The sequence below is a fragment of the Podarcis gaigeae genome (genome assembly GCF_964106915.1).
Source record: "Podarcis gaigeae genome assembly, chromosome: 7".
Lineage (NCBI taxonomy): Eukaryota > Metazoa > Chordata > Lepidosauria > Squamata > Lacertidae > Podarcis > Podarcis gaigeae.
The window spans coordinates 42,626,584-42,652,679 of NC_139683.1; the positions used below are offsets into that span (position 1 = coordinate 42,626,584).

Here is a 26,096-nt window from a genome sequence, read left to right on the forward strand (position 1 = left end):
GTCCCCCCCCCTGCCTCCACAGCGGCCCTTCTAGGAGGCACTGCTGGTCTCCTTCCACCCTGCTCCCAATGTTATTATTTATCTCACCCTTGTTCCTGATGTAGACCTTCACTCCCTCTTCTTCCCTGGTGATGGGAGGGGGGCACCATTTTATGATTTGCCTCAGCTGCCAAAATGACTTGGGCTGGCCTTGAAGCAGCAGGTCCACAGTTTGGGGATGCTTCTAGATCCAGCTCTGTCACTAGAGGCTCAGACAGCCGCAGTGGCTAGAAGTGCCTTTTACCAAGGGCAGCTGGTTCAACAGCGACGGCCATTCCTGGACCAGGAAAGCCTTGCCACAGTAGTTCATGCGCTGGTAACTTCAAGACTGGACTATTGCAATGTGCTCTATGTGGGGGCTTCCCTCACACTTGATTCTGAAGCTGCAGCTAGTGCAGATGTTTATAAAGTTTGTAAGAGTTTTAATATTTTTAGTCTTTTATTGTGGTTTTAACCTTTTTATGTTTTAAATTACAGTTGTATAATTTTTAGTTACAATTTCATTGTTTTATCCTTTTCGTAAACCGCTGAGGTGTTTTCTACAAGCAAGCAGTATATAAATATTATGAAATAAATAAACAAATAAACAAACAAACAAACATTGTAACACATGGTTTACAATATTTCCCCCCCCCAGTCCATTCACACATCTTGAATGTGATTAGATGCTGAATGATACATCATTTACTTTATACCAGAACTAATATTCTCTTCCTGCATTTGCTTGCTTTAATGATGTCTCTTGCAAGTGCAATACAAATATTGGTGGCTTGTAATACTAATCTGAAATATGATACAAGAAGTCTGGCTTCCAAAGTTCTTCTCGAAGTATTACAAAATATGGTCTGGAGAATAATATACATCCAGCTTCCTGCCGACTCCCTTACCCACTTAATTTCCTTACAGCTTCAGAAATGGTGGAATTGAAACAGGAAGTGGGTCCCTCTCCATTCTTCCCTGGTTCCTGACTAACGGCCATAGCAGCAAGTCAAGCATAACAGAGTGAAGAGGGAGATACACTCCTGTCACTCTTGCTTCAAGGCCCCTCTTCTTTCACCATTGTAGGAACACCAAACCTAGTTATTGGGCAAATGGAAGATGGCTTGCAAACAGATGGTAAATTCATGGGAAGAAGGAAGGGAATTAAGGGGCTCACTGGGCTGGGGGAAACTGTTGCATTCCTGAAAATATAATTAGGGATATGAGTGATGGAGTCTGTTGATCAAGCTTGAGGTTTTTTTTCCAGTTTTGAGGGAAACTGTTCCATATTCCAAGCCCAGTTTATTTATTTATTTCACTACATTTATACAGTATATCACTTGACCACAATAAAATCTCTAAGCAGTTTGCAAAATTCCAAGGACAATATACTTCATTACTAATATGTTTAATTCTCTCTCTTTGTGTGTTAACTTTTAGTAGAGCCTTTGAGTAGAGTCTCTTATTTGGTGTAAAGGAACCTGAAGCAACATCTACCAGTATTTTGAAGATATATGAGATCCATTAATGGACATTTTGCTTCTCAGCTGAACCCTTTCCAATTCACAGGTCTTTTGAATCTGGGGTCAGCAAAGAAATTTGCTGGAATGAAGAATACAGGACTGGGCTATGAGAACTCTACAGTTCCACTGATGTAGATGTTTGCTGTCATCAAAGCAAACTAACTGCTGAATACTTTTAGAATTTAAATAACAAGCCAATCAATACAAAGTTTGTATTGAAATAATTTTGTTGCTTCATGAAAAAAGAATATTTAAGGTTTTGGTCTCTCTCTCTCTCTTTAAGGTATTGAGTTTATCTTCTGAAGCTTGCAAGAAAGTAACTTTTCATGTCCCTCATAATCTAAAGGCAGGGGCATTTGTTGGCCAAGGTGAGAATCCAAGAATATGTTAATGCTGTTGTTGTCAAATATGTACTATTTGAAAACCAATAATATATAGGCAAATTAAAATTTAACCCGAGTTGTTTCCAGATTCTGGAGTTCAAATTCTAAGGTTACCTAAATTATCCTACGTATTATGCGAATTGTACAGATCTGGAGGAAAATAAGCTATGGGGAGTGCCCAGGCCACCTGTGCCATCAACAGCTAAGCAATTTTTGGCCAGGGCAGCAGGGATTCCTCTGCCTGTATATCATAAATTTGATTTGGCACTAAATACAGTTTTAGACACCTTTGTTTGGAATTACGTCCTTGTGAACTAATTTTCCTCCTCATTTCAACTAGTCCTTTAAATTTATATTTTCCTACAGTAAACATGAAACAGTGTCTTAATCATTCTGAAATTATTTACTCAAACAATCCCAATTTCACAATTCAAGAAGATGGCTCATTGTATACAACAAGGGATGTTTCCCTGACTTCCCATGAAATCATCATCACCATATTCCTTAAAAGCAATCATGAACAGGAACAAAAGAAGATACATATTAGTTTGCTCACACATTCAAAAAAGGTAAACATATCTGATTTGCATCAATATATCTTATCCTGCTCTTTTAATTTCTTCCTCATCTTTTAGTGCTGCTGTTTTACTTTGAAGGACAATTTACATGGCTATGTGATCAGAATCTGAATGTGTATTGTTGGAATCTTCTCCCAAATTACTGCTAAATATTCCACTAAAAACAGAACTGATAAAGCACAGATAAAAATAGAAAGTTATAACCTTGATCAATGACATAATACAAATTCAACTTGGAAGAAAAAACAGAATTTAATGGACATAGCGCAAGGACAAAAATATTAGATTTGTTTCACGTTACATAAGAATGCTACTATTCCCATATGCTACAGTTATCCTAGAAGCCAGGAAATCTTATTGACTGTTAAAACATTTGTAATACTAGCAGAGCGATAGACACAGAGGGACTGAAAAATAAAGTGATGCAACACATAGGGTGGCATCCAACTTAATCAGAGGAGACCCATTGAAATAAATGGATTTAGGTGCCTTGAGTATGACTTGGCTGAATACTGCTCATGATTGCTATTGTTGTTTGCTTAGTTATCTCTCCCGTTCTTCTAGGTCCCAATAGCAAAGGCAAGACATTTACGAGATACTTTTCTTAGACGAACTAAACGGAGATGGGCTCCCGTCCCAACTATTTTGATGGAAAACTCACTTGGACCTTATCCAATGCAAATTCAACAGGTATGTTTTAAATTCACTTCTTCATTTGTACTTTTCAAATTATCAGTCAAGGGTCTTTGAGCAGCTTGGCATATGTTATAAGTGATCAGTAAGAGAACTTCAATCAATAGAAACTATGAATGAAAAAAGCAGCCTTCAGATAGACAGCATACTCTCTGCACCCCAATTCTTGCTAGGCAGCCAAGAACTTTACTGTTAAACCCATCGTTTGTGTCTATAAATGATTGCCCCATCTGGTAAACTCATCTGTCTGCTGGAATTGTTTGTTGCATCACTGTTGCTGATATATACATTGCTGCAGAAATCTGGGATTAGGGAAACCAGTTTGTCTTTGCTCACATCTTTTGAAGAAGCTTGTAATTGCAATGTAAATATCTAAAGTCAGCTATTTAACACCAGAGATGGAAATCCATTTAAATGCTCCAGCTTTTGCCTGGAAGTACGGAGGAAACAACAGCTTGGGTCTGATAGGAGTTCAATATAAGGCTTTTACATTTGTAAGAAACTAGCTATGTGGAACAGCCTAATCATATGAATTCTCCCTACTCTCACCAGGAACATGGTAAGCAAATCACAAGCATTTTAGACTTTGCATGGAACTACTATCACATGAAACATTTATTTCCTGTGTCCATAATATTTGAATTGATGTGTAAATATTTTGTTTTTGCATCTTGGGATTGCTAACGGATTCTGAATAAATAGATAAGAAAATAAGATTTTGTTAATTATTATTTCTGTTTCAAATTGGTTTGCATTTACACAGCTGCTTTCCGACACATCCCTAACATACGATATCAGATACTCCATAAGTGGTCATGGTGTTGACAAGCCACCATTTAATTATTTCTACATAGAGGAGGACACTGGAAATCTCTTTGTTACCTGTCCAATCGATCGGGAAGAATACCCAGAATTTCAGGTATAGGTTTCAGCCTTCTGTTTATTTACTAATAAGTAACAATTGGACAGATCCATGGTATTTCTTTTACTAAAAGTTTCTCTGAACAGGGCTGCCTTCAGATGTTTTCTAAAAGTTGTGTAATTCTTTATCTTCCTGACATCTGATGGGAGGGCATTCCATAGGGAGGGCTCCCACTGCCGAGAAGGCCCTCTGCAGTGTAGTCTCCTCAAGGTAAAGAATTAAAAATGAATGAACAGATGCAACAATTATCTGTTGCAGCTGTCTGTATGTTACTTTTTTGACAGGTAACTGCATGACTGAGGGAAACACGCGGGGAAATGAGTTTTCAAACACTGTATCCACTACAGAGAAGCTGTTTTTGGTAGCCTCACAATGTTTACATTAGTCCTCAGTTCTTCAATAGAAGGTGAGAGGGATTTGGTTGGTGAACAACATGTAGAATCATCAACAGGCCATGCACAGCATCAACTTGCCAATCAGAGCCAGATGTTCCTGTACATGTAAATAGGTGGGGGGAGAAGACTGATTTACTGGCTGCTAGCAGTACCAAGGCACTCAAGGAAACCTGAGAAGGCATTTGTGGGTTTGCTTACAGATGAAAGATAGCAACCAGCCTGCGCTCACCCCAGCCTATTATCTTCCTTTACTTCACAGCTTTCTGATAACACTTGCCCACTCATACAGCAAAACAGTTCAGGAAAAGGTGAACAGGCAAGCAGACACAAAGAACACGATGCTTGAACCAGGCATTTGACTGACTAGATGTCTTTCCTCCTAAACTGTTGTTCTGGGCTGCTTTGTTGATATTTTGTCATTGGCTGTATCGTGGTTTTATTTTATGATTTCAATGAAAACTGTACTTCCTATAACCATTCAGTAAAGAAGAGACTACAATAATAAATATATAAATACTAACACTCAAGGTGCAGTGCCAATTGATGGGGATATATATGAAAACTTGTCCACAAAGATGGATTATAGTTGAACCAGCAAAAAGGTACTTGCCCCACCTTCCCTTCACTGTTCTCATGTGGTCTTTCCCATCTTTCCAATATCTCCTTCTTCCTTCATCTTTCCCTTCCATGGCCCAAATGGCTGTGCCTAGTCCCTTATTTGTTTCCTTGCCTCAGGCCCCTTGCCTCAAGGCAGACAATTGCCTTGCACAAGTCCTTCTTTCCCAGGCCATTCAATGGACTACTTTATTTGACCATTGCTTCCTCTGTACTTCATTTTGTATGACGCACAACTCCTTTGTACCTCCTTCCCATGGCTCTTGGACTCTGTCCATTTCCTCTTATGCCACTTTACCTCATGTCCCTGCCTCCTTTCTCTCTTCTTCTTAGTCCAACTCAACTGTAGCCTATCCTTGTGTCTGTTTTTAAATGCATATTCTCTGGGAGATCATGGAGACACAATGTCCCATGCTTTTCTGGATGTACAGGTGGACTGCTCACCACAACGGCCACACACAGCATATAACAGCCTGTTCACCTTGGCAGATTCCTGTATAGAAACTTGGACTGAAGTAATTGTATCCTGATTTGTTAAAAATATATATATTTTCTGCTTCAGATCAACTAGCAAATAAAAGTTTGTTTGTTTGTTTGCTCTCTTTTATACAGTTGATTTGCTATGCAATGACAGCAGATGGATATACACCAGAGATACCGCTTGTGCATATAATTAGAATAGAAGATGATAATGATAATGCCCCAGTGTTTGAGCAGGACGTTTATACTTTTCTTGTCTTTGAAAACTGTGGAATTGGTAATTTTAAAAATCTTTTCTTTTTTAAATAAATCATGCTTAGTTTAGACAGCAATATTTTAAAGTACTAATTAAAAACTGAGGTGCTGTGAATTGTTATGTAAGCTCCATATCATTTTTATTTGCTATAATTCTGAGCTTATATCTGAGTTCAGACAAATAATAATCTACATATAGCCCTATACAAGGATTCTGATTCTGGTTAGAGTAATCATGTGACAGCCCCCATCCTCAGTCACACGGGGATGAGAGGCTTACCTCCATCTTCATAGCCAGCATTTTTGGTACTCTACATAGGAGCCAACTCCTAGGGGCTGGGGTGTGTCTCTTTGCTCCCCCAGTAAAATATTTGAGGGGGTCAGGGGCCCCTAAGGTTTATGCGTATTGCCATCCAAATGGCTTCCATGCAACGTATCATGTGAAACAATTATGCAGGGCATAATTCATTCACGTTGGCACCCCCTGTTGCTCTCCATGAGTTAGAGGGCAACTGTGTGAAATGGGGAGCCTTCTATATTCGTGGAGCCTCCCCATGCATTTTAAAATACTGATTTTCCAGGTGTCTACAAGCCCTACAAATACAGTAGGTTCTCTGCTTCCCACAATTGCTCTCTAACTGATGAGAATGATGATGAGTAAGCATGACACTGGTAAAGTCATCTCCAGAGTGTACCTGTCCCCCAAATGAGTTGTTGCTATAACCAGCAGGAGAACTTCGGTTTCTCATCAAAGAAAGGGTGGTGAACTACTGTTCAACAATGCAGTCCTAAAATAACGAACTTCACTATTTATGCAGTATGAAGTCCCCAACAGTGGGGAAAACCAATCTGTTTCAAATAAGAATATAGAAAGATGCATAGACAGATAGACAGATATATCTGTTTCATTGATCAAATGTTAAGAACGGTTATATTTCTCTACAGATGTTTTAAAATAGGCATACTTAGGTATACAAAAGTGATTTTTTAAAAAAGCATTCTGACATATATGCCTGGATTTACATGTTTATATTAAGTGAAAAATCACCCCCTCTAAATAATTATTTTAAAACTATCTATTGAAGGAAAGCTGGAAATTTAAAGATGATGTCTTGTACATGCAGGGACGCTAGTTGGACAAGTGACTGCAACAGACAATGATGAGCCATACACCTTACATACTGAAGTGAAATACAGAATTGTGTCCCAGGATCTTCAAAGTTATCAGAATTTAAGGGTATTTGCTATAAATCCAGATTCAGGTTCTATTACAGTGGTAACATCACATCTGGACAGAGAGGTAAATTTCCTGTGCACCTAGCCTTTATTCACATGCCAAAACTCTGTCAAGAAGGGCAACTTGAAGCTTTTTAGAGGAAAGATAGATGATAAGAGAAATAAATTGGTACATCGCCATGCAATTGTTGTTTAGGATCAGAATGTGAAGTCATTCTTGCTCCCTCTTTAAAAAAATACAGACATGTGTTTGATGTTGCAAACAGATCATTTAAAGCATATATTTCTCAAATGCTATTTTGTAGGCTCAAACAATGCCAAGCTGGTTTTTTTTCAATGCAGCATCCATCATCTTGGCTAATATTATACAAACGTGTAACTATCTGAAGAACTGGGCAGTCCCATGGTCTCTGGTTTTCCTTTTCATAAAATCTTGGTGATTTCAATCAGAACAGGGAAATTATGTTTATATATTCCTTTTAATGCAGACAACACCAGAGTATAAGCTACAAATTGAAGCAAGAGATATGGGAGGCCAGGAATTCGGTCTGTGCACTACAGCACAAGTTATAATTACAGTTGGAGATGTAAATGACAATGCTCCACAATTAGAACAAAATGTGGTAAGTTTGTTATTGTTAAAATTCAACAGAGCTTTTAAAAAACGTGGGTACCTCCTGAGCAGCCAGTATTTCCTATGGTGTAAATGTAATCATAATAAATGTTAAATTGAGGAAAAATACAATTATTTGCATTTTAACTATAGAGAATTCCTTCCCTGGCTATCAGGATGGAACACGTATTTACAGAATCATTGCCCAGACTATTCTATTTCTCTGAATCTTTCAAAAGTACAGCTTTGTTATAGTGCAATCCTACAGATATCTGCCCAGAAGCATGGCCTATTAAATTCAGTTGGGCTTACTCACTGGTACATGAATATAGGATTGCAGCCCAAGTCCCAAAGTAGCAAAAGTATGTGTTTAACAGATTCTACTCTGTTAGATGCATAAAGGGTTAACCTCAGTTTGCAGCTATATAGACATGTGGGTAAAAAAGAAGAGGTGGGAGTGGAATGCTATTACCATGTGTGGCCAGGAGGTCACCAAAACAAGAGATACGTGTGTCCCATTACTATGGTAACTAAGATACAAATGCAAACAAGGCATAGATGCAAACAAATTCCCATCCTAGGGGTAAAGTATCAACTCAAGAGTGGATGTGATCTAATCTCCAAAGATAATGAACAGGAAAAGCAAAATGAATAATACAATGGTACCTCGGGTTACAGACGCTTCAGGTTACAGACTCCGCTAACCCAGAAATAGTGCTTCAGGTTAAGAACTTTGCTTCAGGATGAGAACAGAAATCGCGTAGCAGTGACACGGCGGCAGGAGGCCCCATTAGCTAAAGTGGTGCTTCAGGTTAAGAACATTTTCAGGTTAAGAACAGACCTCCAGAACTAATTAAGTTCTTAACCCGAGGTACCACTGTATATGTAAACACCAAGGGACAATCACATCCTGTAGTGAGCTAGCCATTCCCAATTGTGGCTCAGTTCAAGTCTGGTAGTATCAGATCTGCACAAGGCTTGAAACTCTGCTGCTTCACCACTGGAGTTAAAGTATTTTATTGTTGCCTTTGGAAAATCATTTCACTGTTCTAGAAGTGTTTATTAATTGCTTATTTGAAAACTTCATTTCAGTATGAAGTGAAAATATATGAAAACGAAGAAAACATAGAAATATTGTGCATTCCTGTAAGAGATAATGATGAACCTGGGACTCCTTCATGGTTGGCTGAATTCACAATTATAAAAGGAAATGAAGATAATGTTTTTTCTATGAATATTGATCAAGAGAGGAATGTTGGATGTTTACTTGCTTTAAAGGTAAATGCAGATGGGGGAAAATTACCTATGGTACAAAGGTATATTACTAATGGGACTCATCTAGAGGTTTTTGGAAATTATTTGATGGTTGCAACATAATTTTAAACCCCGAAAGGCTGTTCTTGAAATGTTATATTTGTAACTATTTTCCAAGGGTTCCCAAGCTTGAAATGTTTCCCTAAAGTAAATTTATCCATGGTTTATGCAATTTGGGGGAAATAAGCAAGAATGAGGAAAAGGAAGGGTGGCAAAAAACTTAATGAAATTGCAAAATACCAATTGATAACCATTGTGTGGAATCCAAAAGGTGTCATTCCACTAATGGAAGGAATCCACTAAACCAACAGGGAGGAAGTTTTTGAAGACTCCCTATGCAGCCCACATCCCCTTAATCTACTCTGCAGGGTCCCTGGCCAGAGAAATCACACAAAATAAAAATAAAAATTCCCCTCCCTGTTCTGCTTATGCATGTCTTCTGTCAGCAGAGTGACACCCATTGGATTCCACTCATTATTTTTACCATATTTGTTCAAAGTTTATAACAGCAACCCAGTAATAAATATTGTGTTAGTTTTAACAGAAATGTGTTTGTTTCCAGGGACTGGACCATGAAACTTCCAAGGAGAGAAGATTAGAAATTGTTGTAAATAATGAAGCACCTTACATCCTAGCACCAAATTCAAGAGCCCCATCAAGAAACCCCACCACAATTGTCATTGAAGTTATGGATGTGGATGAGGGGCCAACATTTGCCACTGAATATATTATAACTTTAAGGGAATCTTTCCCAAAAGGAACAGTGGTTGGAATCTATCAAGCATATGACCCAGAAACTGGAGATAGCACAGGCATAAGGTACACTTTTAATTATAACACAGTAAGCTGGTTTATAGATTGTGGTTAAAAACAGGGAACAATTATAACTGGTTTATATTATCACATTGTACTAATGGTATACAACCCTCCTAAAATGTTCTCAATAGTTACGGAATAATAAATGACCCATGCAACTGGATCACCATTGATGAAACAGGACAGCTGATAACCACTACAATTTTAGACAGAGATATATTAAATGAGGAATACAGTCAATGCATTGTAACAGTCTCTGCAACTGACCAAAGTGAGTAACAAATGCTTGTAAACTGCTGATTACGCTATCTACATATTTGCAGTAGTATTTTGTATCTTACTTTTAAACCACAAACTCCATCTTCTGTTGCTGAACTGAATTCCTAGTTTGTTGCCCTGTTGCCACAGAAATAAGTCTAAAAGCTAGCTTTAATCCATGTGTGTGTGTGTGTGTGTGTGTGTGAGAGAGAGAGAGAGAGAGAGAGAGAGAGAGAGAGAGAGAAATTCTTATAATTTTCTATATTTGGGGCAGAACTTTTTCCCACTACTACATATTTCCACAGATTAGCTGAAGCCTGCTACTGAGTCAGTGTGTGACTATTTACAGCATTAAATCATGAAAAACTTCCATTTTCCAGGTGGTAAAACAGGTCAAGGGAAAATTGTGATAAACATCATGGATGAGAATGACAATTTCCCAGTGATTACGACAAAGAATTACACCATGTGTAAGGACAAAACACCAATTTGTATTACGGCCTTTGATGCCGATCTACCTCCTTACACTGGACCTTTCCATTTTGAAATAGAGAATCGAATGGGCTTAACATGGAGGTTAACACCGAATGATGGTATGTACATGGTTTTCCCTGTCCCACTTCTGTAATAATAACTGTAGCTAACAGAACAAATAATGTAAAAATGTTCATCATTGCACAATTTGTTTTACAGATGAATCAGCATTGCTTTCACCCGTGGAAGATATTGACTATGGCTATTATATAATACCGGTTAGGATATATGATAATGAAGGTAACAGTGGAATAAGTGAAATAACAGTTCACTACTGTGACTGTGACATTCCAAGTAATTGTTCTGAACGCAGCACAGTCGCCGCTCTGGAGAATGGGGCAATCCCTGTAGATCGCGTTCCATATCAAGCAGAATCTGCTTTTGGTCCCTGGGGCATTGCTGCAACAGTCCTTGGATCAGTATTATCACTGTGTAAGTATATCTCTCTCTCATAGATGATATACAAAATGAGCCATTAACCTCGAGTCTGTTGCAAAACTGCTTCTCTCTTGACTCTTCCTTGGAGTTCTAAATGTTCACTTAAGGTGGCTTAGTCCCATGTTTGTGTATATAGGTATGTTAAATGGAAAATGCACATAGCAATTGGCTACTGTGCACATTCACCAGGTGTCATGGAAAATGTGCACATGCCCATAAAGATGGACTTCTGCACATTTCCCAGTCAATTTGTACAATCCACAACAAGCTTTGGGCATTGTGCATGTATCAGCTACATTAGGTATGTTCTCTGGCCAATATGCATTATCTCCAACGTGCATATCTCAACTGCATTCTGTACATACATGCTGACTGTTTGCTGTTTGGGAGAACTAGGCCTCTTTTCCAGAGCTATCAAATCTTCCAGAGGAAGAAAAGGGAGGGGGGAATGCCCTGAAATGAAAAATCATCCATAGCATTTTATTATTAGTTGTATTCATTAGATTTGTACACCACCCTTCATCCGTAGATCTCAGGGTAGTTCAGAGCATAAAAATACAAGCTAAAGACACAAATAAACATCATAAGAACAAGAACAAGCCAAACCAAACCAATAACCTCCTCCTGCTTCCCCCAAAACATTTAAAAGGCTATAGGATGTTAATCAGCCAAAGGCTTAGTTGAAGAGGAACATTTTCACCTGGTGCCCAATGGTGTATGATGAAGGTACCAGCTGAACATCCCTGGAGAGAGCATTTCACAAATGGGGAGCCACCTTTTACTTTGAGTATTGTATTTACTTCCCAAACCCCCCACTTCCTGAGGTACATGCCGGCCTCTGAGGCTATTTGTTTTATAGAAAATATGTAACAATTCACTTATTAAATTCAGTTCCCTTCATTCATGACTTTGAATCACATAATTAAAAACTAAAGCTCAGATTATGTGTATTTCTTTCTACAGCGGGGATGATGGTACCCTGTGGTTACTGGCTCCATAAAAGAAATTCCAATACTGAAGAAGCGCCTGGAGAAGCACCTGGAGAAGCGTCTAATAATGCAGCTTTTGAGAACTTAATGATGTCAAACACAGAGGCACCAGGTGAAGAAATGACAGTAAGTAGCATTTTTTGGCTAAAAGTTATGAAGCTCCATACTGCATTTCCTTTCTAAAAAGTGGGGTGTGGGTAGGTGGGTGCGCACTAAATATTAGAGTTGCTGTGTTACTATAAAAGGGGAAAGACATGCTTGCAATGTTTTATCTTTTTAGTGTGTGTACTTTTGAGCTAACTCCTGCACTGTGGGTGTGAGAGAGCGTGTGAGTGAGAGACAGAGAAAGGTAGGGGATCAGTAAGGAGACTGCTGAGCACCCAAAAAATTCCAAAACATAAGGTGGTATTCAACTAAGTTTTATTCGGAATATACACATGGAAATTAATGAACATGGCTACGTTTCTGGGTTCAGAAAAGATTGGGATTCATTTTCTTGGGTTTGGAGGTCAAGTTAAGCCAACTCTACTTGCCAAATAAGATGGTGGGCAGTAAGTTAGCTGCAGCACTTTATCATGGTTATAAGAGGACCTACAGGTTGTTATGTGGCCTGCTGCTGAAAAATGTATTTCTGGATCCTGGAATGGCATGCAGGCAAGAGAGTTGCTGAGCTGTGGAGATGGTAAGGCCCACAAGTTACTACTTTGAGTTGGGATGGGATATGTATACATAATGGGGGAAATAGTTGGTTTGGGTTCAGGCCCTGTTTTTCCGAGAGTTCAGGAATCTTATCTCCCAAACTATAGATGGTAAAAAGAAACTGCTGCTTCTTTTACAAAATTCTGCTGTTATCTTTCTTTTCAGGTTCTAAATATACTTCCAGTGAGCACACTGAATACAGCTGTAAGCACGTGCACTGTTGCAGAGAAAACTGGAAAGCAGGAAAGTTTGGAAGTGATAAAAGGAGCAGGCCATCACCCACCAGAATTGGTCAAAGGTGGAGGAAATAAACTGGCAGCATCTTTACATGACATCAGAGGGCAAAGCAAACCAGAATTAGTCAAAGGAGGAGGAAAACTCTTGGCATCATCTTTACATGATATTACAGGGCATCACAAACCAGAACTAGTCAAAGGTGGAGGAAATATCGTGGCAGCATCTTTACATGATATTAGAGGGCATCGCAAACCAGAATTAGTAAAAGGCGGAGGAGCTCTATTGGCAGCATCTTTACATGATATCAGAGGGTATCGCAAACCAGAATTATTCAAAGGTGGAGGAAATCACTTGACAGCATCTTTACACAATATCAAACAACCCATACGGAGTTCCTCCAGGGATTTGTGCTCACAATGGCAGGAATTTACCAATCCTCATTTAGCTAAAGTAAGCATTCTGATACAGATTCCCCATGGTTTATGTTTGGATTAATGTTAAGACTATCCACCATAGTGTGATATATTTCAGTTAAGTAGCTACAGTTAGTTCATATTCTGGATTTTAATATTGGCTGTAGCTCTCTAGTTATTTGATACACTTAGGCTGTTTTACTGGAAAGATCCATGTTGTTTGTGCTTGTGAGGTATTTGTGTTATTAATTTATTTCCAAAAAAGAATTGAAGGTCACTCACAGCATAGTATACAATACAATAAATGCTAAAAATTCAGTTATAATACTAAATAGCATAAAGCAGTAAGATAAAACATAATCTATAAAGATCACAGGAGAAAACAATTCAATATCATCAATTAACGCCTCATACAAACAGTATAAAATAGTATCAGTCACTTATCAAGCAAGGCAACATAGCCCAAAGAGTGGGGAAACCAGACCACCTTCCTTTGGGATGGCGTTTCAGAGCTTTGGTGCAACTACTGAGAAAGTCCTTCCTATTCAAATGCTTCCATTATTTGAATGCAGAGCCTAATGCTGATGCTCAAGGTATCCCACAGTGTGTTGTGGCTGCTAATAAAAGGTAAAGAAGGTAAAGGTAAAGGACCCCTAGACAGTTAAGTCCAGTCAAAGGCAACTACGTGGTTACGGTGTTCATCTCACTTTCAGGCCAAGGGAGCTGGTGTTTGTCTGCAGACATATTTCCTGGTCATGTGGCCAGCATGACTAAACCACTTCTGGTGCAATGGAACACTGTGACAGAAACCAGAGCACACGGAAACACTGTTTACCTTCCTGCCACAGCAGTACCTATTTATCTACTTGTACTGGCATGCTTTTGAACTTCTAGGCTGGCAGGAGCTGGGACAGAGCAACGGGAGCTAATGCAATCTTAGGTTGCATTTATAGCAGCACAGTGCTCGGAACACAAGATGAAAGAGTTCCATTCTGGTCTGCACTAGTCAGGCCAAATGTGAAGTCCTCTGTCTAGTTCTTGCCATCAAAATTTTAAAAGGAAATTGAGAAAAGAAAGCAAGCCCACAGATCCTGTACTGACCAGAAAGGGGGTATTTTGTTCACTGCCCAGGCATTCTGTTGAATGAAGGGTGACATAAAAGCACAATAAATATTAATAAATAGGCGGCTAGAAAATCCCTTTCAACCCAGTGATTCTATCCTGGGTTGATTGACAAAAGAAGCTGATCATTGCCTTTAATAAACAGTATGCAAACTGCATTGTTATGCTTTATAGAAAGGGACTTAAATAGTATGAATCATATACATGAATTATATTCTTCTTTGTATGCAGGAACCAGTTAGAAGCTCTGATTTATGTTTAGGTGCATTTAAGAAAATGGTTAACGTGTACTTTCTTTGTGTGCAGAAGGTGTTTTTGTGTGAGCAGGAGGAAGAACGTAAACGTGTCGGCGAATATGTACATTCATATAAATATGAAGGAAAAGGATCACTGGTTGGTTCCCTAAGCTCCTGTACTGGCGAGTCATCATCAGAAGAACTTGAGTTTTTAAATGAGCCAGAGCCTGCTTTTAAGACATTAGTTGAAGCCTTTGCAATGAAGAAGCATGCTTCCATTGGTTCTGAAACCCACCTGCACAATTCTACAGGAAGCTATGTGCTAACTTCCACAGTTGGAGGCAGCAATGCTTCTGAATACCAGCTGCTGGAAACCACAGGACAGAAGAGTGCTCTCGTGCCCAGAACGTGCTTGCTGGTTTCCCAAAGGCAACTTGTTGGCCACTGTGAGAACAGGATGCTGGACCAGATGGGCCACTGGTCTGACACAGCAGGCTCGTCTTATCTTCTTAACTCCATTGAAATGAATTAATGTTCTTGTACCTCCCTAGTTCATCCCAAGAGGATTTGAGCAGGAAAGCATGGCCTATTGTAGGCTGTCCCCATTCACATGTCTCTCTCTCCCCCCCACTTTTTATTTAAGTAGGTTCTAAAAGAGTTGATTTAGTGGGTTTTTAAAAAATAATAATTGAGATTCTGAAATTTGACCTAACTGCACAAAACAGTTTTAAACTCAGGTGCCTAATTTTATATTTTTAACAAAATGTAGTTTCGTCCTTATCTTTAAAAACACCCTTTGGAAACAGTAACACTCTATTATTTCAATTTCAATATTATCTGTCACATGTCTGGTAAATAGAAAGTATTACTTGGTTTAGTGTCTCTTTTCAAAGACTTCTAGTAATAACTATGAAATGCTACTGGTGTGCATGTTAAAGTATTTTCTTAGTTTCTTACTTATATTAATTGCTTATTTATATTCTTTTAATTTCTTACATATCATCTGTGTACTGGGTTCTGAACTAAGCCAGTGCATAGTTGCCTAGGAAGTCCAACTGAAATCAACACAACTCATGTGCATAACAATGTACTGGATACAACCTTTAGATTTTATAGCCTGAACTATGGAAATAAGATTAAATTGGAAAGCAGCACTAGTCCACTAGCAAATGAATGCCATTAAAAGCCCTCCATACTTTATCTCTGTCCACACAGCAGTTGTAAGCATACAGGTTCTCCATTTATTTTTCTGTAGCTCCTCCTGCAATGAAATAACTAATAAAGCCCTCGCGCCATGTGTGTAGGAGAGCAAGCATGTGCAAACTGCTGCCAGGCCCACACGTCACATGCTATTTGCCTTTCAGATCCTTTTTCACTCTTGCCTCTGTCTTCTGTCCACCCAGCAGAGCTGATCAATATGTTGAAACTGCATATTGATTAGATTATATGGCTTGGGGCAAGTGCTTGAAGAATCATAGCAATAACAAGGACTACTGATATGTCTAAAATTTGCCTAGTGCTATATTTGGTATCCTGCCCACAAGGAAATTGAACTTGAGCATAAAATGAAGATCAGCTAACCAAGCAAAATTTCATATGCATTGCGTATTTTCTAACACACACACACACACACACACACACACACACACAAACACACACAAAACCAGGGTAAACAGTGAGGTCAAGAGGCCATGAAATCAAACTCAAAAAGTTTTGTATGCAAAGCTCAGGTCAGCCTTTGCCAACCTTGTGCTTTCCAGATGTTTTGGGCTACTACTAGTTCCCATCATTCCCAAGCAACACAATCATGCTAGCTGGGATGATGGGAATCATAGACAAAACATCTGGAGGGCACCAAGTTGGCAAAGATAAATATGCAAGACTGGCATAGCAACCTTTCAGAAATAATCTTTTTTAATATTCCAATATTCTCAATTTTATCTAAGCTTTACCAAAATGCATCAAGGCTGTTTCCATACACTTATTCCAGAGAGGCGTCTGGATTGAAATTAAAGAGAGTTATTGATATTTCATCAACAAGGTTACTTTTGAGAGCTGCCCGGTTGCTAGCTTTTTCAGACCTTTAACCTAAACATGCATTTAGAGGCCCATTTCTTAATTTTATACAGTGTATTTATTTGGTGATGGTAGTGCTGCTGTTGTGACCCAGCAGTGAGTCCTGACCCACTGGATGAAGACAAATGGCCTAGTTGAATATATATATTTCTTCCTTGCTGATTATTTTAAATATCTGATAAAGTTTTGTTCTTTCAAAAATAAACTGGCATTTAAACAGCAGCTCATTTTTTTGTATGCTAAAAATATTAATATACTTCTGTATAATAGTCACATCATAAATTGTACAGTATGACTGAAAGTGACCTGTTATTATTGTAAGCTGCTTGCGATAATGGAAAATGCTGAAAGAAGAATATGACAAAGTTTCTCCTCATGACACTTCTGCAGTGAGAAGGAATTAGAACACTGCCCTGCAGCCTCTAGGAGCATAGCTCAGAACTGTGCCTCCCATACTGGAAATACTACCCTGACAGGGTAAAGTGTAGCTCCCAGATGCCTTGAGAAATGTTTAAGGCATTGTTTGCACACTTTTACATGTAATTTATTAATTGCCCGAATGTCAACCCTAACAGACATGCATGCAAACACAGCAGTCTTCTTCTACTGTACAACATTGGGCTGCTTTCATGTTGCTGAAATTGAGGCTTTTCCTGCTGGACCAATTATCTGCTTTGACAGTGCTGATGGTTTCGGAGAGTAGAAAAAGCTGATGACTAGAATAACAGCTGTTCAGTGCTGTAGGCAAAACTCCTACCCAGCTATAGTTACAGCAGATAAAACCCTAAAAATATGGTGTAGATTTCCATGCCCCTAATCCAGATGGGTGATTTGTGTGCAGAAAACATGATTTTGTTCAACTGTTTCCTTGTTTTAACTACCAAAGAAAACAGCTATTTGGACTAATATAGATAAGTAGACCATTAAAATCTCTGCCTGTTTTGCATCTTTACAAAATTGTGCTTATTTGTGATGACAGCCTATAAAAGGTAGGGAAATGTAGTAATATAGCCCCAATCTGTGGCAAAATAGTTGATCGTAAAAGCAGCTGGGATCCTTTTACTGTGATAAAAAGGGTGCCTGTGCACACTTAGCTTCACTGATCTTCTGCTATAAGAATATATTGTTTTATATATTAAAGTTTTCATATTTTAAAATGAGGCCTGGTTCTCTAAAACTGTGTGGATAAGGACACATTTGGGGCACATGTGTTATGTGAATTAATCCTCTTCTATTCATAAAAGGGTCTGGTATGTAGAAAACAAAGGAGTGAAGCAGGCACCCCCAAACTTGGTCCTCTAGATGTTTTGGGACCACAACTCCCATCATCCCTAGCTAACAGGACCAGTGGTCAGGGATGATGGGAATTGTAGTCCGAAAACATCTGGAGGGCCGAGTTTGGGGATGCCTGGAGTAAAGGTTCTAGCTGCCCCTTGCAGAGAGGGAGAGGGGAGGGGAGAGGAGAGGGGCAGATTGTGGTGGAGCCAAGCTGACAGTCCTGCTACTGTTTTTCTTATGATGGTACAGCTAGTTGGGGAATTTTTGGGTAGGAAAGAACATTCAGTCGTGTGGACCCCTACTGTCAATCTGAAGAGATGCAGTCTTCATATATAAGTTCACTAGCCCATCTACTCTACATGACAGCTAGACCCATGACTGCCTTTTATTAATGCCAAAGTTTGTTTAGAATTCAAAACTGGTCAGAGAAGGGAAAGGTAAAGCATATAAATGAGATTACACAAAACACGCCAGAGCTTATTCAGCACCGTTTTACACATACAGCTAAGCTTTCCAGGTGAGCAGCTAGCTAAATGTCCCTGTTGTCGCCCAAACAATTAACACAGCAACCATTGTGCGAAACCACCATAGTGTCGGACAGTCATTATAGTATGTAGTCACCTCTTTCTTCTCATGCTTGTATATTACTCATCATCCAAAGTGTTTATAACCTAATAAGAACCCTTAAAGAGAGATAAACTTGGAAGGTAATGGTTTACCAAAGGCCATCAAGTGCACTTCCTAGCCATCAGGATTTATTATGGGATTTTCCACATTCAAACCCAACAAGTCAGCCACTACAGCACACAAGCTTTTGTGACTCTTTTGCTGTAACACCCTCTCTCCCCTAGGCATCATGGCTGCAGAAACTGCTATGTGATAGCTGCCATTTATGATTGGTCATGTCTTACAGGTTGCATTGTACAGACTTTTAGGCTGCAAGTCAATATCCTCTTTCCTGTCAATAAGCTCTGTTGACTCAATATCCGAGTTGAAACATGCAGGATTGCACTGTTAGTGTCTTCCATCATTGTAAATGTGAGAATATAAGACAGATAATTTCCAGTGATTTCTGAGATGCCTATAACATGTATTCCCAATGTATTGTTTTAGGAGAACAATTATGAAAGAGATTTACTTTTTAAGCACTGACTGTGGTTACAGAGAAATTGCAACAATACTTTGAAAAAAATGTATACAATCGAAAGACTTACAAGCTACTGGAAAAACATTGCAATAAAATATTGTTAAAGACACTTTGTTATATATCTCAATGACAACAGCACCATGTACGCAGGCAGAATTGGATACAACATTTACACAAATTTTATTCAGGTAGTAATTCTTCTATGTTCTTAGCAGTGACTCCTATGTGATCATAAATTAGCTTTGAAAACCCCAATTTCAAAAGCAGTTTGCCATGTGGAATGGGTGGCTTCTCTCTGAGGGAAAAACCCTTGGGCTCACAAAACCACAACCCTGAACCAGCAAATAATTGTTTAAAATAAGGAACAAGTATTGCTGCAGTGGCTGAAGCTCCTCATAAGATCATAAGAAGAATGTTGTTGGGTTAGGCTAAAGGCCTATCTAGTCCAGCATCCTGTTCTTATGGTGGCCAACCAGATGCCCATAGGAAGCAGGCAAGCAAGACCCAAGTGCAGGTCTTCCCTTGCAATAACTGCCTCTGCCCTTTGCTGGCTACCCCACAGTTATGACATTGCATCCATGCCCAATATAATAGAGCTCAGGCAACGCTATTCATACTCCGAAGCTTCCCACCCATACCACATTTGCATTAATAACAGGTAGTTGACTGGTACTTAATAACAGGATTGAAAATAATAGCACAACAGATCATAGATTGTTCTGCAGATACATTAGTGCAACTCCTTTCTAGTGCAACTATTCCTATATGGAATGTGAATCCTATGTGGTTCATCAGGACAGGAAAAAAGAATGTGCTATAAAATCACTGTGCCAATTCCATGGTCTATTCAGTCATGGAGTCTAAAGTATGAATAATAACTGAATAGCACATAGGTTATTATGGGCAATTATTCTCAAAACAAAATACAAGTTGTGTGTCATCTACATGGATGGGATAACCATAAATAAAAAGAGAAATAAATAGTGGTGCAAATCTCTTAGGCAGGACTTTATTTATTTGTACATTGTTTATTCGGTTTTCATTTTGTATATGGGTCTACCTTCTAAATAAAAGGGAATCTTTCAACAATATGCCCACAAAAGAGAAAGATCAATTCAGAAATAATAATAAAAAACAGGCATATAAGTTCCAGTTTTGAGTATGGTAAGCATTCTTGTTTAAATGGCAGTAAAAGAACACAAATGAAATATGTACTGAACTCTGAAGCAACTATAAATAGTGTTATATATAGAGAGAGAGCAAACAGCAAACAGACCGCAGAATCAATAGTAACACTAAAAACATATAAACATCTGCACGTACATGGAGACTGAAAACTTTAGTCCTTGTATCTTCAGTGAGCAGTATACATTCAGGTAAATTAACAATCATAGATATTTTTAAAATAAAAAGTAAGAAGTAATGTAGAATTACAATATTGGAAGTATCATGCCTTACCTATTTCACATGCATCCAATATAACTTTAAAACCTGCTTCTCTTGGTCTAGTCTGAGTCTAGTATTGAATAAAAAAAGATGATTTAGTTAAAAACACACACAAACACACCTGCATCACCTCCCGCCGTGTCTTCCAAAGCATGTTCATTTCTTCATTAACATTTTACTTCATACTTTTCATTTTCATGCCTTGATATATGGAAGTTGATGCCTATGGCAGCTTTACCAGCAATATACGAAATGCCATTAAAATGCTACAAACATAATACTCTATGCACATGCACACACATGGCTGTGCCCTTGGTCGCTAAACTCATCAACCCCCTCCCAGGTTCTGAATCACCCCCTGCTTCCTTCTCCTGCTTCCCACAGCAACTGTGTTCCTTCCCCCTGCTGCTGCCCAAGTAGTAAGTGAGAAAGCTTGCATTTTGCAAGCCCACCCCACACTGAACCTTTCAACACCAGGCATCAATTGGAAGGATCAGTGCAAGGGAGCTGAGACCTTCTCCTTAGCACCTCATGCTGCTCCTGACACTATGGATCCTGAGTCTGGAAGGCTGCCACTTTGTCCTTTTCCACCTCATGCCACTATGGATCATGAGGCTGGCCAATGCTTATGGGCATCTTTTTCTTTCCCATGTCACTCCTCATACTACTAACTGGTGCTAACTGGTGGCCAGCTGCAGAGGATGAGGGCAGTCAGTAGTGGTGCCAGCCTGCTTGAGGATCTGGATCCTGGGGGCAGGGCAGCTGACACTGGAAAGTGGAGGAGTCAGCAGCTGCATATTCTTGCTGCCCCTCTGCAGTTCCCCATGGCTGTCCATCCACTGCTTCTTGTCACACACACACTGCAGTTTGCATCGCCATCTGTTACCAGCTATGCAAACTACTGCATAATGGTGGGCAAGTGCAAATACACACATACACACAGAGAGTTCCCAACAGAACTATAAGAGGGCCAAATACTTTCCTCTATAATCCTCCCTATAATCCTTTGATAATCAATAGTATATGTCTCATTGCCTCATTGCCATGGTTAATTCCCACTGTATGTGTTAACATGAACCTCTTATGGTACCGTAACTCCAATTTAACTCAGATCTGGATAATCTTATTTGGGTGAAATAGCCATCTTTACATGGCCTTACAGGTTTGCATTATTGGCCATCCTGTTCTGACAGGGATGTGATGATATGGAATAGGCAACATCTATTTTAAATATGGACCTGCCCCAACTGGGGGAATATGGCACCTCTCATTGTATTAGCATTATTGTCAATTCAAAATTCTGGGTGGTGGGCAACCTTATTGTAGTTGAAAATCACATTCCTTCGGAGGAAAGAGGTCAGGGGCTATACAGATCAGAGACTATGCACCCCTTTTCTCTCCATCCATCTATCTCCTCCCTTTCTCACACATAGGCTTTCCCAAACCCTACTGGCCAGCCTTCCTACCTCTCTTTGGGGTTATCTTCCACTCACCCTTAATCTTTCTCTCATTAATACACTGTGCACTCTCTCTCTCTCTCTCTCTCTCTCTCACACACACACACACACACACACACATTCACACCAACACTGGGTAGTCTCATTGTGAAATACAATTTGAACTATCCCGTTGTGCAAAATATGACACTATTGTATGCTAAAGACTGCAGTGTCAGAGGATCGCCCTGAAAAGTTTTTTCCCCTGTCATAGTAGCTGGTATTTCACAACCCAGGAATCTGATAATTTAGGATTGCTCAGTGATAGGTACTTTCTTCTGCAGCAACTGGTTTGCCTTTCCATGCAATCAAGAAAAAAACAATAAATATACTTATATTAACAGAAGTAAACAGTGGTGGTCAGTTACCGTATTTTTCGCTCTATAACACACACCCGACCATAATACGCACGTAGTTTTTAGAGGAGAAAAATCCGTAGGCATTCCCTCCATAACATGCACAGATATTTCCCCTTACTTTCTAGGAGGAAAAAAGTGAGTGTTATGGTGCAAAAAATACGGTAATTAGTAATCTAAAAAAGTGAGCTGTGATGTAGAATATAGGCAGAATCCCTTAAAAATGTTTCCAGATTACAGTATAACATACATTTCACCATACCATTCAGAACGCATGATTGTGCAACTGTTCCCAAATGCTAAAACATTTCCTATGTTCTGCCACCCCAAAAGGTGCTTTTCTGTGGGAACCCACATTTTTCTTTATTGTGTGTCTTTCGCCTCAATAAAAAAGATCCCATCTGTACTGGATAAAATGTTTTAAAGGCGCCTATGCTCTTCTGTTATGAGAGTAATCATGTTTAGTACTACTCAATCTACGTTTACAAATAATTCTGTTATTAATAAGAGAATATGAGCCAGGTGCAGACGTGCATGCTCTCTGCTCAGCAACCTGTGCAACATGAGAGAAAAGAGGGCGCGGCTGCAGGACGTCGCTTTGGCCTGTGAAAGCAGAGAGCAGAGAGGAATGGACGCATTGAAAGCGGGTCTAGAAAAGTGAAACTAGACTTCGTAGGGACTTTTTCCCTGTTCGGAATGAGGTGTTTGTTTGTTTTTAAAGACAGCTATGTGAACTCCTGATCTGAGTGTGGGCGAGGACGCCTGCCTCTGCAGGGTCTCCCCTGGTGGGAGGCTCTGCTGGTGTCCCAGACGTCCATGGAAGCAGCCCGGGCTTGCCCGGAGAGGCGGCCCTGGACGTCCAGGGCAACCTGAAGACAGAGGCCGTGACGTCGCGGCCCGCCTCGCACCTTTGCCCTGCCTGCTCGCGAGTCTCGCTCTCCGGGCACAGTCAGGGGCCAAGCAGCTGGGAAGGGCGTGTGTTAATCCTCCGCGCATCTCCTATCTGCCCAGCAGCGGGGCGGGGGCGGGGCCAACCAGGGTGTCTCCCGCTCCACTCCCTGGCCGAGTAGAAAGAAAGAAAAAGTGGGGCGGGGCAAATGGAGGGAGGGAGGGAGGAGGGAGAGAGAGAGAAAAGGAAACCTAATTAAAGGTGCTCGCTCAGAAGAGCCGCTGAGGTAAACTCACCTCCCTTCGCCTCGCCCCACACCCTCGCTCGGAGGCAAATCCTCCAGCGGACGGGAGGAGACTTGAGTTAACAGAAGAAGGACCAAAAAAAATCACCCGAGTAGGAGAAAACAACCGTCTCCGCCTCTCTGCTGATCCACTATCGCTGCCGCCACCACCCTTGCAGCTCCTGCTGTGGAGACAGGCGGGTCGCCTCAGACTCACCTGGTCGCTCGTCCAGCGTGCGCGCGCCGCCGTTTCCGCTGGTCTCTTTTTCCCGCCGAGCCCACCTTCGCTCGCTCGCGCGCGCGCCCCCAGTCCGGCTGCAGCATGGCCCCGCTAGCGAGAGCGCGGCGCAGGGGGGGCTGGTGGACGGACGCCGGCCTCCGGGTCTTCGTCGGCCTCCTGGTGAGTAGTAGGAGTCGCGCCTTGTGGAGCGGGAGAAGGGAGGCAGAGGGTGGGCTGAAGGGAGAAGGGCGCGGGAAGTCTGGGCAGCGGCGGCGGCGACGACAGGTAACGGCGCCGAAGTGGGAACTTGCGGGGCGAAGTTCGTTGGGTTCGGCCTGGCGGACGTGCCGCGGGGCTCTTGGGCGGGAGGCGCTGCTGTGGCGGGGGCAGCGCCCACCTGAATTTTCCAGGGACGCCTCTTCGGAAGAAACAAAAAGCCGGACTCTTTATGCTATTTGCGCACACCGAAAAGTAATTTTTCGTTCTTAGGCTTTCGAAACCGGCTCGAAGCTGGGAGAAGCTTCCCCTCCCCAGATTCCGACTCGCGTATCGTATTCGCAGAGAGAGAGAAAATGGGTGGGGGGTTCTCGTAGGAGTTGCGAAACTCTGAAGTTTTTAAAAGTGGGAATGGGGAGACTTCGTTGTGTTGTGGCGAGGAGAGAAAATGCATGGACTCCTTTAAAAAAGGAGAGACGCGTTTACTCGGAAGTGAGCTCAGTTTTTTTCAAGTAGCTTTTTTTTCACACGGTGACTTCAGGGGCGTTCAGGGTGGCAGTTTCGTCCTGGAATTTGCTGTGGGGTTTTTTGGGGGTGGGGAGAGTTAGGATCCGATGGAATATACCGTGGGACTGGCTTCTTAAAATCGGCGACGCGCCTTGGCTAAGTGGCGTTTGTGTGCTCTGCGGGTTTCGCCCTGCCCTTATTAACTCGTGCCTTTGATCTGCCTTAGTCTTGCCCGGGATGGTTCCCACTTTGAAAAGGAAATGTGCTGGTTAAGAATTGACGGCATGCTTTTATTATACCTGTGAGATGGTTAATCTGTGTGCTTACATATTAGTATTAGACTTGGGAATATATTTGCCTGGAAGAGGTCCTGAAGTGGGGGCAAAACTCTCTAGAGGCACAGGAAATTCAGTACCTCTTCTTCCTACATTTCTCTACTGTATTTGAAACGGATTATTTGAGACTGGGAGGAAGCGACTTTTAGGTTGCTTTTCATTTTTATTATGTACAGTGGTACCTCGGGTTATATATGCTTCAGGTTACATACCCTTCAGGTTACAGACTCCGCTAACCCAGAAATATTGCTTCAGGTTAAGAACTTTGCTTCAGGATGAGAACAGAAATCGTGCTCTGGCAGCGCGGCAGCAGGAGGGGGCCCCATTAGTTAAAGTGGTGCTTCAGGTTAAGAATAGTTTCAGATTAAGTACGGACCTCCGGAACGAATTAAGTACTTAACCCGAGGTACCACTGTATTTTGTGTTTTCATATTGTGATTTTATGTTGTAACTGCCCTGAGACCTGCAGGTATAGGACGGTATACAGATTTAATAAAAAATAAAATTTCTCAATTTTCTAGCCATTTGCTATCAGTAAACTATTGCTGTTCTCTGAGTTTGGCTTCTGTTGCCAATGGGTTTATGTTCACCAGAAAAGCTGTAAGCAAATAGGAGATTGGAAATATTTCCCCCCTTGTCAGTCTTGTAGGAAATAACAGCTGCGGTACACTCTTATTGCAGTGAATTTGATTTGCATGTTTCAAATAATAATTCTAAGGTTGCATCTAAGAACATAAGAGCTCTGTTGGATCAGGCCAAAGTCCCCTTCTAGTTCTCACAGTGGCCAACCAGATGCACCTATGGGAAACCCACAAGCAGGACATGAGACAGTCAGTACCCTGCTCCCCAGACGGTGGTGTCACATATCATCCAATGCTGGAGGAGCACACGGAAATCATGACTAGAAGACACTGATGGGTATAGCCTTCTTGAATTTGTCCAATTCCACTTTAAAGCTGTCCAAAGTGTTGGCTGTCTAGTAGAAAAAAGAAGCTTATATAAATTACCAACCCTTTGTCAAATACAGACAATGGGTTGGGTCCAGATTTAGTCATGCTGGGAGTAGACCCATTGAAATAA

The 26,096-nt window shown here is 40.6% G+C and overlaps 2 protein-coding genes and 1 long non-coding RNA gene across 6 annotated transcripts in view; 2 read left to right on the forward strand and 1 right to left on the reverse strand.

Annotated features, from left to right (window-relative positions):
* The window catches only part of LOC310848715, a 77,115-nt gene extending 53,520 nt beyond the window's left edge, over positions 1–23,595 (reverse strand). Inside the window, exons 1-2 of the long non-coding RNA XR_014566531.1 lie at positions 23,475–23,595; positions 20,727–20,784 (exon numbers count right to left, since the gene is read on the reverse strand). This is a non-coding gene — a long non-coding RNA (uncharacterized lncRNA). The remainder of the gene's footprint in view (positions 1–20,726; positions 20,785–23,474) is intronic.
* LOC310849381 (desmocollin-1-like) lies at positions 218–18,000 on the forward strand (the record flags this gene model as incomplete). Its single annotated transcript, XM_083749546.1, has 15 exons — positions 218–452; positions 2,291–2,493; positions 3,067–3,192; positions 3,959–4,114; positions 5,740–5,884; positions 6,987–7,162; positions 7,587–7,721; positions 8,804–8,989; positions 9,588–9,844; positions 9,973–10,112; positions 10,480–10,692; positions 10,793–11,065; positions 12,035–12,186; positions 12,925–13,446; positions 14,838–18,000. The coding sequence occupies 15 exons, from the start codon at positions 218–220 to the stop codon at positions 15,297–15,299; spliced, it is 3,381 nt and encodes a 1,126-aa protein (XP_083605672.1). The 3' UTR covers positions 15,300–18,000.
* LOC310848541 (desmocollin-1-like) overlaps positions 23,316–26,096 on the forward strand; it is a 28,011-nt gene continuing 25,230 nt past the window's right edge. For 2 of the 4 annotated variants that reach the window (XM_083747681.1, XM_083747682.1), the window contains exon 1: positions 23,316–24,138. In XM_083747681.1, coding sequence (XP_083603807.1) covers positions 24,061–24,138 — 78 coding nt within the window. In that variant the 5' untranslated portion in view covers positions 23,316–24,060. The remainder of the gene's footprint in view (positions 24,139–26,096) is intronic. The other 2 variants (XM_083747680.1, XM_083747679.1) reach the window with 2 other exon arrangements.